Below are 12,604 nucleotides of genomic sequence, written 5' to 3'. Positions count from 1 at the left end.
TGTACTTTGCGGTCCAAATTTCTGTAAAAACTGTAAAGTTGAACTGATTCTTATTGATTAAATTAAACCTGTATATTTTGTGAACAGTCCACATAGAGAAATGAGAATGAACCCGAAAGCAATCACCGCTTCACAAATGTTTGGATCTTTAGATGTTGCTACGAATGATTGGACAGACGGAATATTTTCAACACTTTGGAGAAGAACTCATAAAGCTAAAAAGGTAAAAATAGAACAAAAGTTAATTTGTTGTTTGGGTTTATCTGGTGGTGCATGTTTATTTTTTTTATATTTTTATTCATCCTCGATGTGGGAAGGTCAATTTTAGACTCAAACATAAGAATAACATTGTTTTACCAGGACTTAGTCTCCAGTTGCCTTTGGCAGTATATATTATAATTGTTTAATAATTAAGCTGCTGATTAACTGTGGGCTCAGCAGGAGTTTATACCATTTATGGTGCCTTACTCAAAGACTTTATTGTTGGTACATTTTTATATGTTGAGCCTTTTGTATTTAATAGTCCTGCTAAATATATAAGATTGATGCGAAATAATTTCTTTTTCGGTTAAAATTTCAAACATTAAAAACTTTTTATAGGGTGAAAACATTTGGTTAGTGCTAGATGGTCCAGTTGATGCAATTTGGATCGAAAATCTAAATTCTGTTCTTGATGATAATAAAACTTTAACATTGGCTAATGGAGATCGAATCCCGATGTCTCCAACTTGTAAAATTATTTTTGAGCCTCATAATATCGACAATGCTTCTCCTGCTACTGTGTCTAGAAATGGTAAAAGTTTTATGATTTTGGTGTGAATGTTTGTTAAAACCAACAAAAAAATTGGTAAAACCAATTTTATTTATCTTTAATGTGTCGTTTTTTTGACCTAAACTTGCAGAACGTCACTTACTCTGACCCAGTCTTGAGCTGACTTTGGCAGTTTGGTATTTGACTAAGTTTATATTGTTTAAAGTTTCTTGCTCAAGGGTGCCACAGCATTGAAGCAGTAGAGATCAAACCAAGAACTTTATGTAGTACAGACCAAGTGTTTTAACCACTACTCCACGCTGCTGATTCATGCATCATAACAATAAAATTTTATATGCAATCTAATAATAAATTTAACAATCGTTTTAAAAATTGAATTTCTCAAAATAGGTTGATAATAAATTTATTTTAAATTATTAGGCATGGTATACATGAGCTTATCAATATTAGACTGGAATCCTATCTTAACAGCCTGGCTCAAAAAACATCCATTATCTATGACTGAAATTCTAATGCCTTTATTTGGAGGTGTTTTTTGTGGTAATAATTATTAAAGTTTGCATTTTATTGTTTATCTATTTTCACTTTCTTGTTTAATTGTTTAAATACTCAAATTTAGTAACTTATGTCAATACATTTTATCTTGAATATTTTATATCATATATATATAATTGAAATCGATCTTTAAATAATAAAAAAAAAACTGCTGTTTGTGGTGTGTATTTAAAATGTTAAAAAGATTTTTATAGTTATTCTTTTCTAAACTGTTTTCTTAAATATCAAATTTTTTTTTAGATTTGTTTATTTTTGTTACAACAACTTTAAACCAAAAGATGGAATTGTTTGAATGTATGTACGTTAAACAACTTCTAACCCTACTTGATGGACTTATTCCAATATCTGATGACAATAAACCAGCTGATAAGACACATTTGCAAAGGTAATGTAATTGTTTTTAATTAAAGTTTGCCAATATGGCATATATAGGACTAAAGGTTATTTAGGTTATTGAATATTCATTATTGAGTTATCATAAAAATGTTAACAAATTTTCTGCAAAGTCTTATAATAAAAATGTTTTTAGGTTGTTTATATTTTGTTTGATGTGGTCTCTTGGTGCTTTATTAGAACTTTCTGACAGAAAAAAAGTTGAAATTTTTTTGTATAAATTTCAGAAAGACAATGGAGGCCTCGATTTGCCCAAAATTAAACCAGGTAAACCTAAACCTATTTTACTACTAAATAACTTCTTTAAAATTTAGTAAAATAAGATCTTATTTTTAAAATTTTAGACATTATTGCATACATTTGTTTTTGGATAAAAATAAAGTTATAAATATAAATAATCATTTTTTTTATTATCTTACTATTTAAAAATTTGTTTAAAAATTTATTATAAATGAATCTTTTTCTAAAAATACTTTTAGAAAGTGGTCAGGATCTATTTGAATTCTTAGTTGATGAGACAGGCAATTGGGAACACTGGTCCGTTAAAGTTCCTGCTTACATTTACCCCTCTGACCATATTCCTGATTATCTCGATATTCTGGTTCCTAACGTGGATAATGTTAGAATGGATTATTTGATGCATGCAGTGATGAAACAGGTTTAATATCAAATCTTTTTAAACTTTTACAAATTGTGACAGACTGATTTTTTTATATTTATTTATTCTCGATGTAGAAAGGTCAACTTCACTACCTAAACATAGGTAACATCAGTTACCTCTCAGTCTTGAGTTGTCTTTGGCAGTTTGGGATAATATATATCTTAATTGCTTGATAATTAAGCTGCTGACTAAGTGTGGCCTCACCAAAAGTTTACTGCTTATAGAACCTTACTTAAGGGTGCTACTGCATGAGAGCACAGGTGTCACACCCAGAACCTCATGTAGTAAAATCAAATGTTCTGAGTACTACATCATAGTGCCAGTGAATATGTTAAAAAATGATTTATATTTTTGTTAATAGGAAAAAGCAGTGTTGTTGATTGGTGAGCAAGGTACAGCAAAAACAGTTATAGTTAAAGGTTATATGAATGTGAGATACAATTTAGAAGTTCATGCTACAAAGGCTGTCAACTTTTCATCAGCAACATCACCTATTATGTTTCAGGTATTTAAAGGTTTATTTTTTTATTTTTTGTACTTAATTTCATAGCCTAGCATTTAAAAGAATATTTAGGAAAACTTTTTACATATAATTTACCACAATACCTAAACTGATAATCTATGTATAATAGAGCTTAGTGGATGATACAAATATATAAATTTATATATTTTTTAAAATCTAAATTCGATCAAGATCTTTTTTAATGTTCAGAGAACAATTGAAAGTTACGTTGACAAAAGAGTTGGAAGTACCTACGGGCCTCCTGCTGGCAAGAAAATGACAGTATTTGTGGATGATATAAATATGCCAATGATAAATGAATGGGGAGATCAAATCACAAACGAGATTGTTAGACAAATACTAGAAAACAAGGGATGTTACAAGTAAGAATTAATATCATGCTTTAATATTCTGCTATAAGGAACTGCTTTTATAATGTGCAGTTTCCATAACTCGATTTTTACTTGATTTTTTTTAAATCTTAATCTGGATTTTACTAGTCTTGACCCTTAGCTGGATTTTCACAGATTTTAAGTTGTCCCTAGCTGGATTTTTTTTTGTTTATTTTTTAAAGCAAAATGTATTTTTATTAAACTACTTAGTAACATAAATTCACTGTTATTTGTAACTACTGTAACAACCCTTTTAGAAAAGTACTAATTAAAACCTGATTACAAATCTTTGGCTAGAGTCTTTTTTTTTGCATTTTTATTATGTTTTTAACACTTTTTTGTTATTAAATTAAATATAGTCTTGAGAAGCCCGGAGATTTCACGAATATTGTTGATATCCAGTTTGTTGCTGCTATGATTCAACCAGGAGGTGGGAGGAATGATATTCCACAACGACTTAAACGCCAATTTTCAATCTTCAACAGTTGTCTACCTTCTAATGCTTCTATTGACAAAATATTTAAAACAATTGGCTGTGGATACTTCTGCGAGGTAACATGTAAAAGTTTTAATTTTTAATTGTAATAATATTGCATTTTTTTAGAGTTTTAAAATAAGTATAAAATACACTTGGCTTTATTACATGAGGTCCTAAGTTCAATCCCCACTGCTCTCGTGCTGTAGCACCCTTGAGTAAGGTGCTATTACTGGTATGAACTCCTGCTAAGCCAATACTTAATCAGCAGCTTATAATTATCAGACAATTCTAATCTATAATATCCCAAACTGCTAAAGTCAACTCGAGACTGGTCAGGGTAACTAATGTTACTCTATGTCTAGGTCGAAAAGTTGACTTTCCCACATTTAGGAAAGATATTTTTTTGTAAATATATTTGTGGAATATATCAATTGTATTGTAGTAAATTGTTAAAATCATGTTTAAATAGGCTCGTGAATTTGATGAAGAAGTCCAACAACTTATTGAAGTTCTTGTTCCAACCACCAGAAAGTTATGGCAAGCAACTAAGATTAAAATGTTACCCACACCAGCCAAGTTTCATTATGTTTTTAATCTTCGAGACCTAAGCAGAATCTGGCAGGTAAAAAACTAATTTATGTTTTTAATTTTTTACTTCACTAAACATAGAGGTACATCCATTACCAGTCTCGAGTTGCCTTGGGATATGGGATATTATATAGATTGTAATTGCCTGATAAGTAAGCTGCTGATTAAGTGTTGGCTCAGCAAGAGCTCTTACCGATTATAGTGCTTTACTAAAGGGTGCTTCAACATGAGAGCAGATGAAATCAAACCCAGAACCTCATATAGTAAAGCCAAGTGTTTTGTTCACTACACCCTGCCGCTGGTTAATATATATCTTTATCCTGACTCTAACTCGATAATAAATATGTTATTATTTTTTTTTTATCTCAATAATGACTATATATTTATTTTTGTAACATTTTATAGTTTTTATATTTTATTACTTTTTTCGGTTCTAAATTTTTGGGCAATTGTGAAGTAAATGTAACTGTAATTTTGATGTAATCTTTTTTACTGTTACACTGTGTTTTTTAGGTATTTAAAAAAAACTTTTGTTTAGGGAATGCTTCATATTACAAGTGAGGTTGGGAATAATGTTGAAGTTATTATGAAGTTATGGAAACATGAATGTACTCGAGTTATTGTTGATCGTTTTGTTAATAAACAAGATCAAAGTTGGTTTGAGAAAACTCTAAAACAGGTGTTTTTATAAAAAGTTTTGTTTTATATTTATTTGTCCTCGATGTGGGAAGGTTGTCTTCCTGACCTAAACATAGAGTAACATCAGTTACCCTGATCCAGTTTTAAGTTGACGTTAGCAGTTTGAGATATTATTGAAAATCACCGAATAAATAAAATGCTAATTAAGTTTTGGCTCAGCAGGAATCATATATAGTGCTTTAGTAAACAGAGCTGCTGCATTAAAGCAGTGGGGATCGAACCCAGGACCTTATGTAGTAAAGGTTTTAAATTAGTTTGTTGTAATTTTAAAATAAATGTTGTCAGATTAAAAAAAAATATTGGTTTAGATTGTTAAAGAAGAAATGGGGGAAGAAAAATGTTCTTTTATTTCGAGTGATAATTATTTTGTTGACTTTCTCAGAGATGCCCCTGAACCTACAGGTATTTAAAAAATCTTATAAAAATAACTAGTTGAATTTCTACTAAAACTATTGGTGCTTTTCACAATTAAAATAAATTGAAATCTGTAAGGAATTTAATAAACTTGCTTAAGTGTCAAGTTATTATTAAGCCAATTTATTTTTCAACTAAATATAGCAAAAAATAAATAAACTAGAACTTAAAAATCTTATTTAGGTGAAGAAGATGATGATGCTGCCTTTGTTGTACCAAAAATTTACGAACCTGTTGTTGATTTGGATCAGTTGAAAGAGAAACTTGTAGCTAACCAAGCTTTATATAATGAAGCAATTAGAGGTTCCGCCATGGATTTGGTATTTTTTTCTGTAAGTTAAATCTTTTCTAAAAAGCTTTTGTATATAATTGGGTATTTTAGTTACTTTGTTTATTTTGTTTTTTCACATTCACTATGTTTTTTATATTTAAATATCCTTGATGTGGAAAAGTCGACTTTACGACCTAAACATAGAGTAACATCAGTTAATTCGACCAAGTCTCGAGTTGCCTTTGTTAGTTTGGAATATTATGTATTATAACTGCTGAATAATTAAGCTTCTGATTAAATTTGGGCTCAGCAGGCTAACTTAAGGGAGCTACAGCATGAGAGAAATGGAGATTAAATCCAGAACCTCATGTAGTTAAGCCATGAGTTCTGATCACAACACCACGCTGCCGATTATTGTTAAAATATTTACATTTTTTTAATATGCTGTTAAGTAACGGTTAATATATATATTTTTTTTTTAGGATGCTATGATTCACTTGGTAAAAATCTCCAGAATTTTGAACACTTCTCGTGGAAATGCTCTTCTAGTTGGAGTGGGAGGTTCAGGAAAACAATCTCTTACTAAACTAGCTTCTTTTATATCTGGATATATGACATTTCAAATTACTTTAACAAGGTATTTTTAGTATGTTTAGATTTTTTTAACTATATGACCTAACAGCTGGCAATGCTATACCTATTGATAAATTGTAATTTATGATATAAGGTATTTCAAAATAATAAGACAATTTCAATGTTGCATTGCTATATTAGGGTTAGGATATACACAACAATCAATTATGACTATACTGTTGTAAGTCTAAATTAAAGGTAAACCTATTACCACATGAAGTTTGGGATTAATTCGTCTTGCTTTTAAGTTTTACCATTATTACCTGAAACTGTCAAGGCCAGGCCGAGACTAGGTTGGGGTAAATGATGTTATGTTTTGGCCCTGAAGTAGACCTTCCCACATTGAGGATAAATAAACATTTAAAAAAAATTAGCTAAATGATAAAAAAAGGTTAAAAAAAGCAAATATTGCAAAATTTATTTTATCAAAATCTTTTTCTTTTATTTTTAAGGACTTATGGTGTTAGCAATTTGTTGGAAGATTTGAAGATTTTGTACCGAACAGCAGGTTCAAAAGGACAAGGAATAACTTTTATTTTTACTGACAATGAAATTAAGGATGAAGCTTTTCTGGAATATCTTAACAATGTTTTAGCATCGGGAGAGGTAAATTATAAAAAAAAAATTTATTCAATCTAAAAAAAGAAATTTAAAATATAAAATACAAATAAAAATTTGGTAATTTTTAAATACTAAAATATAAACTGTTATTATTTTTATGTAACTTTGTAAAAAAAACTTAATTGAAATATTTAATTAAAAATTAAATGAAAATTGATACTTAATTAAAAAAAGAATAAATTAAGTTTATTGTTGTTTTTATGTATCTTAAATAATTATAGCACCTTACTCAAGTGTGCTACAGCATGGGAGCAATGGGCATTTAACCCAAAACCTTATGTAGTAAAGCCAAGTGTTCTGACCACTACACTATGCTGCTGGATCAAGTTATAAAAAATTAAGCTCAGTATTAAAATATAAAAATTAATTTTTTGCAGGTTTCAAATTTATTTGCTCGAGATGAGATAGATGAGATAACTCAGGATTTGATTGCTGTGATGAAAAAAGAACATCCAAAAAGAACTCCAACAAATGAAAATCTTTACGAGTTCTTTCTGTCCAGAGTGAAAAGCAATCTGCACGTGGTGTTATGTTTTTCACCGGTTTGTATATTATTACTTATTTTTTAGCTAAACTAATCTATAGCCCGCTTTATGGTTGGGATTATGTTTGCTGTAATATGGTCACAACTTTTTACTAATATATGGTTGGGATTATGTTTGTTGTAATATGGTCACAACTTTTTACTAATATATGGTTGGGATATTTTACTTACACACCACAAATGACAGTTTTTTTATATTGAATACCTATAAATTAGTTTACCACTAAGCTTCAATATATATTGGTTATAATAATCAACTCATTGTAGAATTATTTTACATTTATTTATTTTTGATGTGAAAATAATAACTTCACAGTATAAATGTAAAGTAACTTTTGTTATTCTGGCACAATTTTGGTTGTCCTTAACAGTTTGAGTTATTATTGACCTTGCAATATTGCCTGTTTAACATGATGTGTAAAATTTTTGTTACGTCATTCTGCCAGTTAGATATTAAAACCTTTTTTTTTTCTTTGGTAAATTTTAAATGTGATTTCTTATAATATAAATTTAGGAAAAAAAATTTAAATTAAACAACTGTTTGGTTGTAGATTTAACCAGTTTTGTTGTCGTTAAATTGCATAAATTATGCCTAAAATTTTTTAAATTTAAATTTTAAAGGTGAGTGAAAAATTTCGGTCTAGGTCGATGAAATTTCCTGGTTTGATATCAGGTTGTACGATCGACTGGTTTTCAAGCTGGCCCAGAGCTGCCTTGGTAGCAGTAGCTCAACATTTTATCTCTAATTTTGATATAAAGTGTTCAGACCAGGTTAAAACCAGTCTTTATACTGTTATGGGAATATTTCAGGTTCGTTAAACAAATTAATAATCTGATGTTATTTACGTTAATTTAGAATATAAATTTGGAAAAAATTTTATATTAATTTATCTTAGGTAAAGAAAGGTTGACTTTACAGCCTAAGCATAGAGTTTTTTTTAAAGCACAGAGGATTTTAAATTGCTTTTATTTCAACTTAAAATATAAGTTTTAATGCAGGATTTGGTTGCTGAGAATTGTGTTGAATATTTTGAAAGATATCGTCGTCAAACTTATGTTACGCCAAAAACTTATCTTTCTTTCCTGGAAATTTACAAATCAATATACAGCGAGAAATTGCAGTTTATAGGAAATATGGCTGATAGAATGAAGACTGGTATAAAATGTTTGACACTGTTTACAAATTTATATTTTGTATTGTTATAAGTTTTGTATTATTTTTTATAGAGGACATTTGCATTTTGTTGCAATGACTACATTTATTGCTGATTTTTTATTAAAATTCTACAAACCATATATTGAATGATATACTATTTTAACAAATGTTGATTTTATAACATAGACAGAACCAAAATATATGCATTACACTATACTGCTGTATACATGGACTACAGGACCTTAACATAGAGTAACATTAGTTACCCCAACCCAGTCTTGAGTTGCCTTTGGCAGTTTAAAATAATATAGATTATAATTGCCTAATAATTAATTAAGCTACTGATTATGTGTTGACTTAGCATTAGTTTATATCATTTATAGTGTCTTACTTAAGGGCACTACAGCATGAAAGCAGTGGAGATTGAACCCAGGACCTCATGTAGTTAACCCAGGTCTTCTAACCACTACACCATGCTTCTTAACATATGATATATATATAATATTTAAATTTTTGAATCGAGGTTTGAACAAACTAATTGAAGCATCCCAGTCTGTAAATGAACTTTCAAAACAACTGATAGAGAAAGAAAAAGAATTAGTAATTGCTTCACAGAAAGCAGACGATGTTCTGGCTGTTGTAACTAAATCTGCTCAAGCAGCTGAAAAAGTTAAAAGCAAGGTAAATATATCTTGTAGAAAGTTTGTTACGGAAATAACTGTGTTCTTGTTGTTATATATTTTTACTAATTTTATGTTGTTTTCTAAAGTGCAATATTTTTATTAGTAATCATATTTTTTAGTGCTTTTTTATATGTATTTAAATTTAATGTTAACTTTTTAGCCTTAACCAAACAAAATTTGGTATTTTAGAATAAATGAAATATTTATTTTAAAAAGCCACTTTTACTATTTTGTTTAAATTTTTGTTTAAAAAAAACCTTTAAATGTTGTTTAATGCTTAGGTTAAAATATAAGTATATAAACTGCTTGTTATGTTTATTAATATTTATTATTTTTAAGGTTCAAAAAGTTAAGGACAAAGCACAGGGAGTAGCAGATGCAATTAAGGCTGATAAATCTGTTGCTCAAGCTAAGTTGGAAGCAGCAAAACCTGCTTTATTGAAAGCTGAAGCCGCTTTACAGGTTTGTTGTAATGTATTAGCTTTTAAACTTTTTTTAACAAAACAGTATATTAATAATATATGGCATGACCAGTTCATCTATATATAGTTGTCTTAAAACATAAATATTTTTATTTATAACTTTTAAATTAATAAGAAAAAACTTGTAAATTAATACTAGCAGTTCTTTATAAATTTACATTTTTTTTTAATTTTAAAGATTTTATTAATTAAATATAAAAACATTTCTTTGTAATGTGTAGACAATTAAACCTGCTGATATTGCAACTGTAAGAAAATTAGGGAAACCCCCTCACCTGATTATGAGAATTATGGATGCTGTTCTTCTTCTAATGAGGGTAATTGTTAAAATATAGAAAAATAATTTAAAAGGTTTTAAAATCGTTAATTTATTTGGATATAACTGGCAGCTTGGTGTAGTGGTTATAACTCTAGATTTCACTTCATGTGGTTTTTGGTTTGATTCTTACTGTTTTAATGCTGTAGTGTCCTTGAGTAAGGCACCATATACAGTATAAACTTCGGCTGAGCCAGCACTTAATTAGCAACGTAATAGTCAGGCAGTTATAATTTATAATATCCCAAACTGCCATAGGCAACTCGAGACTGTGTCGAAGTAACTGATGTTACCTTGTATTTAGGTCTTGATGTCGATCTCTCCACATCGAAGATAAATAAATAAAAAAATAATCAATTATTTTACAGAAAAGGATAAACAAAGTAGAACAAGATCCCGAGAGACCTTGTATTAAACCATCCTGGGCTGAAGCTTTAAAAATGATGAACGACTCCAAATTTCTTGGCTATTTGTTGGAATTTAACAAGGTTATTTATCTTTTTTTAAACTTTAATTTTTTAATGTAATTTTATATGAATGGGTGATGATAATAATGGGTGATGATAATGATAAAATGTGATCAAATATTTGTCAATTTGGTGTCTTTGTATTTAATTGTGTAACTAACATTTATTAGACCTTTTATAATTTTTCTGTATATTTTTTTCTTAATGTGGTAAGACTTATTTTACAGTCTAGACATAGGGTAACACTTGTTACCACTACCCAAGCTCAGGTTAAGGCAATTTAAGTAATATTGAAAATGTTGGCAAATATATAATCTGCCAGTTGATTTAGGGCTCGGCATGATTTATGCTGTTTATAGCACCTTATTTAGATGATCTGCAACATAAAAGCAGTAAGGATCAAACCTAAGACCATATGTTGTAAATTCAAGTGGTATAGCCACTTTTACCTTGTCACTGGCATTAGGATAACTAGCCAAAAGCCCGCCCTACTGTTGGCATTTTTTATTGTCTTAATATAGTTGCAACTCTTAACTAACATTTGCCTGCAATAATTTGCTCGTACTTTACAACTGGTCATTTTATTTATTTATTTTGTAGGTGTGTAAATTGGACCCAAATTATATGTCATTCACTAAACTGTGTATTATATATGGATTTTTTATTGTGAACAGGATACAATAACTGCAGAGATGGTTGATTTATTGGAACCATATTTAAACCAGGAAGATTACACTTTAGAATCTGCCAAGAAAGTTTGTGGAAATGTGGCTGGCTTGTTATCCTGGACTGAAGCTATGGCAACTTTTTATGGAATAAACAGAGAAGTTTTGCCCCTAAAGGTTAAAATTTTATTTGTTTTATACAGATAATAACCAGCAACACATTACATTTATGATTATGTAAATAACCTGAGTATGGGTTGCTAGTTGATATAGTGGCCCAAGAGAGGGTCTGCGAGGCGAAAAAACTTTCTTAGAGAATATTTAAATTTCTTGTTGTTTTGAGTACAAATTGCATTGTTTTAAACCTACTAAACTCAATAACTGTTTTTAATAATAAAATTTTAAAACAAGTAAATAAATATATAAGTAATAATTTAGGCCAACTTAGTTATTCAAGAGAAAAGACTTGGGACTGCAATGGGAGATCTGGCTGATGCACAAGGAATACTTAATGAAAAACAAGCAGAATTAGATGCTGTACAAGAAACATATAACGCAGCTATGAAGCAAAAACAGGTTATTTTGTGTTTTTATTAAAGTTTCTTATTGACCTAATCTTCAGTACATGTCTTATAAATTAATTTAACAGAAAATAAAATAATGCATTTTTTTTTGATTTCACATTTTTTGTTGTAAATACTAGTTTAACTAAAGTAAACAGTATTAAAAAATAAATAAATGGTGCTTTTAATAGTTTTAATGTATTCTAGTACCTTTGCCCCATGCTATAACATTCAGTGGCAAAATTAACATTTATTCAATTCTTCTTTTCTAGGATTTAATTGACGATGCAGAAGCTTGTAAACAAAAATTGCAAAATGCAAAAGATCTTATCAGTGGTTTAAGTGGTGAGAAAATAAGATGGACTGAAGCAAGCCAAAGATTTCAACAAGTATTTTAATTTCTATTTACAACTGTCATTTTTTACTTTTAAAAGGCTGACTTTAACAAAAGGTTACATTTGTTAACCTGCCCCAGTCTCAAGTTACTTTAGGTTTTTCGGGATAAAAATTTAAATGGATCATTCTAAAATTAAATTGATCATTTCACTGTAACAATAATAATTTAGATAGTATAAACAAAGTAAATTTTAGGAAATAAATCGATTGATCGGAGATGTCTTATTATGCTGTGGATTTTTATCATACTGTGGACCTTTTAAACAGGATTTTCGTAACAAATTGTTTGACAGTTGGAAGAAAGAAATGCGAAAACATAAAGTTCCGTTTAATGAGGTAATGTAAAATCACTA

The 12,604-nt window shown here is 29.0% G+C and overlaps 1 protein-coding gene across 1 annotated transcript in view; it reads left to right on the top strand.

Annotated features, from left to right (window-relative positions):
• Nucleotides 1–12,604, top strand: part of LOC145749805 (dynein axonemal heavy chain 8-like) — a 44,594-nt gene that overhangs the window by 22,024 nt on the left and 9,966 nt on the right. The window contains exons 44-69 of the mRNA XM_082565668.1: nt 88–223; nt 601–793; nt 1,193–1,312; nt 1,568–1,712; nt 1,857–1,987; nt 2,200–2,378; nt 2,743–2,886; nt 3,094–3,266; nt 3,635–3,827; nt 4,223–4,375; nt 4,880–5,020; nt 5,349–5,442; nt 5,638–5,786; nt 6,208–6,362; nt 6,811–6,964; nt 7,357–7,521; nt 8,145–8,333; nt 8,523–8,679; nt 9,203–9,360; nt 9,702–9,824; nt 10,066–10,161; nt 10,529–10,648; nt 11,302–11,469; nt 11,731–11,868; nt 12,128–12,244; nt 12,447–12,587. Of these exons, the coding sequence (XP_082421794.1) occupies nt 88–223; nt 601–793; nt 1,193–1,312; nt 1,568–1,712; nt 1,857–1,987; nt 2,200–2,378; nt 2,743–2,886; nt 3,094–3,266; nt 3,635–3,827; nt 4,223–4,375; nt 4,880–5,020; nt 5,349–5,442; nt 5,638–5,786; nt 6,208–6,362; nt 6,811–6,964; nt 7,357–7,521; nt 8,145–8,333; nt 8,523–8,679; nt 9,203–9,360; nt 9,702–9,824; nt 10,066–10,161; nt 10,529–10,648; nt 11,302–11,469; nt 11,731–11,868; nt 12,128–12,244; nt 12,447–12,587 (3,832 nt within the window). The remainder of the gene's footprint in view (nt 1–87; nt 224–600; nt 794–1,192; nt 1,313–1,567; nt 1,713–1,856; nt 1,988–2,199; nt 2,379–2,742; nt 2,887–3,093; nt 3,267–3,634; nt 3,828–4,222; nt 4,376–4,879; nt 5,021–5,348; nt 5,443–5,637; nt 5,787–6,207; nt 6,363–6,810; nt 6,965–7,356; nt 7,522–8,144; nt 8,334–8,522; nt 8,680–9,202; nt 9,361–9,701; nt 9,825–10,065; nt 10,162–10,528; nt 10,649–11,301; nt 11,470–11,730; nt 11,869–12,127; nt 12,245–12,446; nt 12,588–12,604) is intronic.

This window comes from Corella eumyota, chromosome 4 (assembly GCF_963082875.1).
Source record: "Corella eumyota chromosome 4, kaCorEumy4.1, whole genome shotgun sequence".
Classification (NCBI taxonomy): domain Eukaryota; kingdom Metazoa; phylum Chordata; class Ascidiacea; order Phlebobranchia; family Corellidae; genus Corella; species Corella eumyota.
Note: the sequence above shows the minus strand (reverse complement) of the source record. Positions and strands in the feature narration are given on the sequence as shown.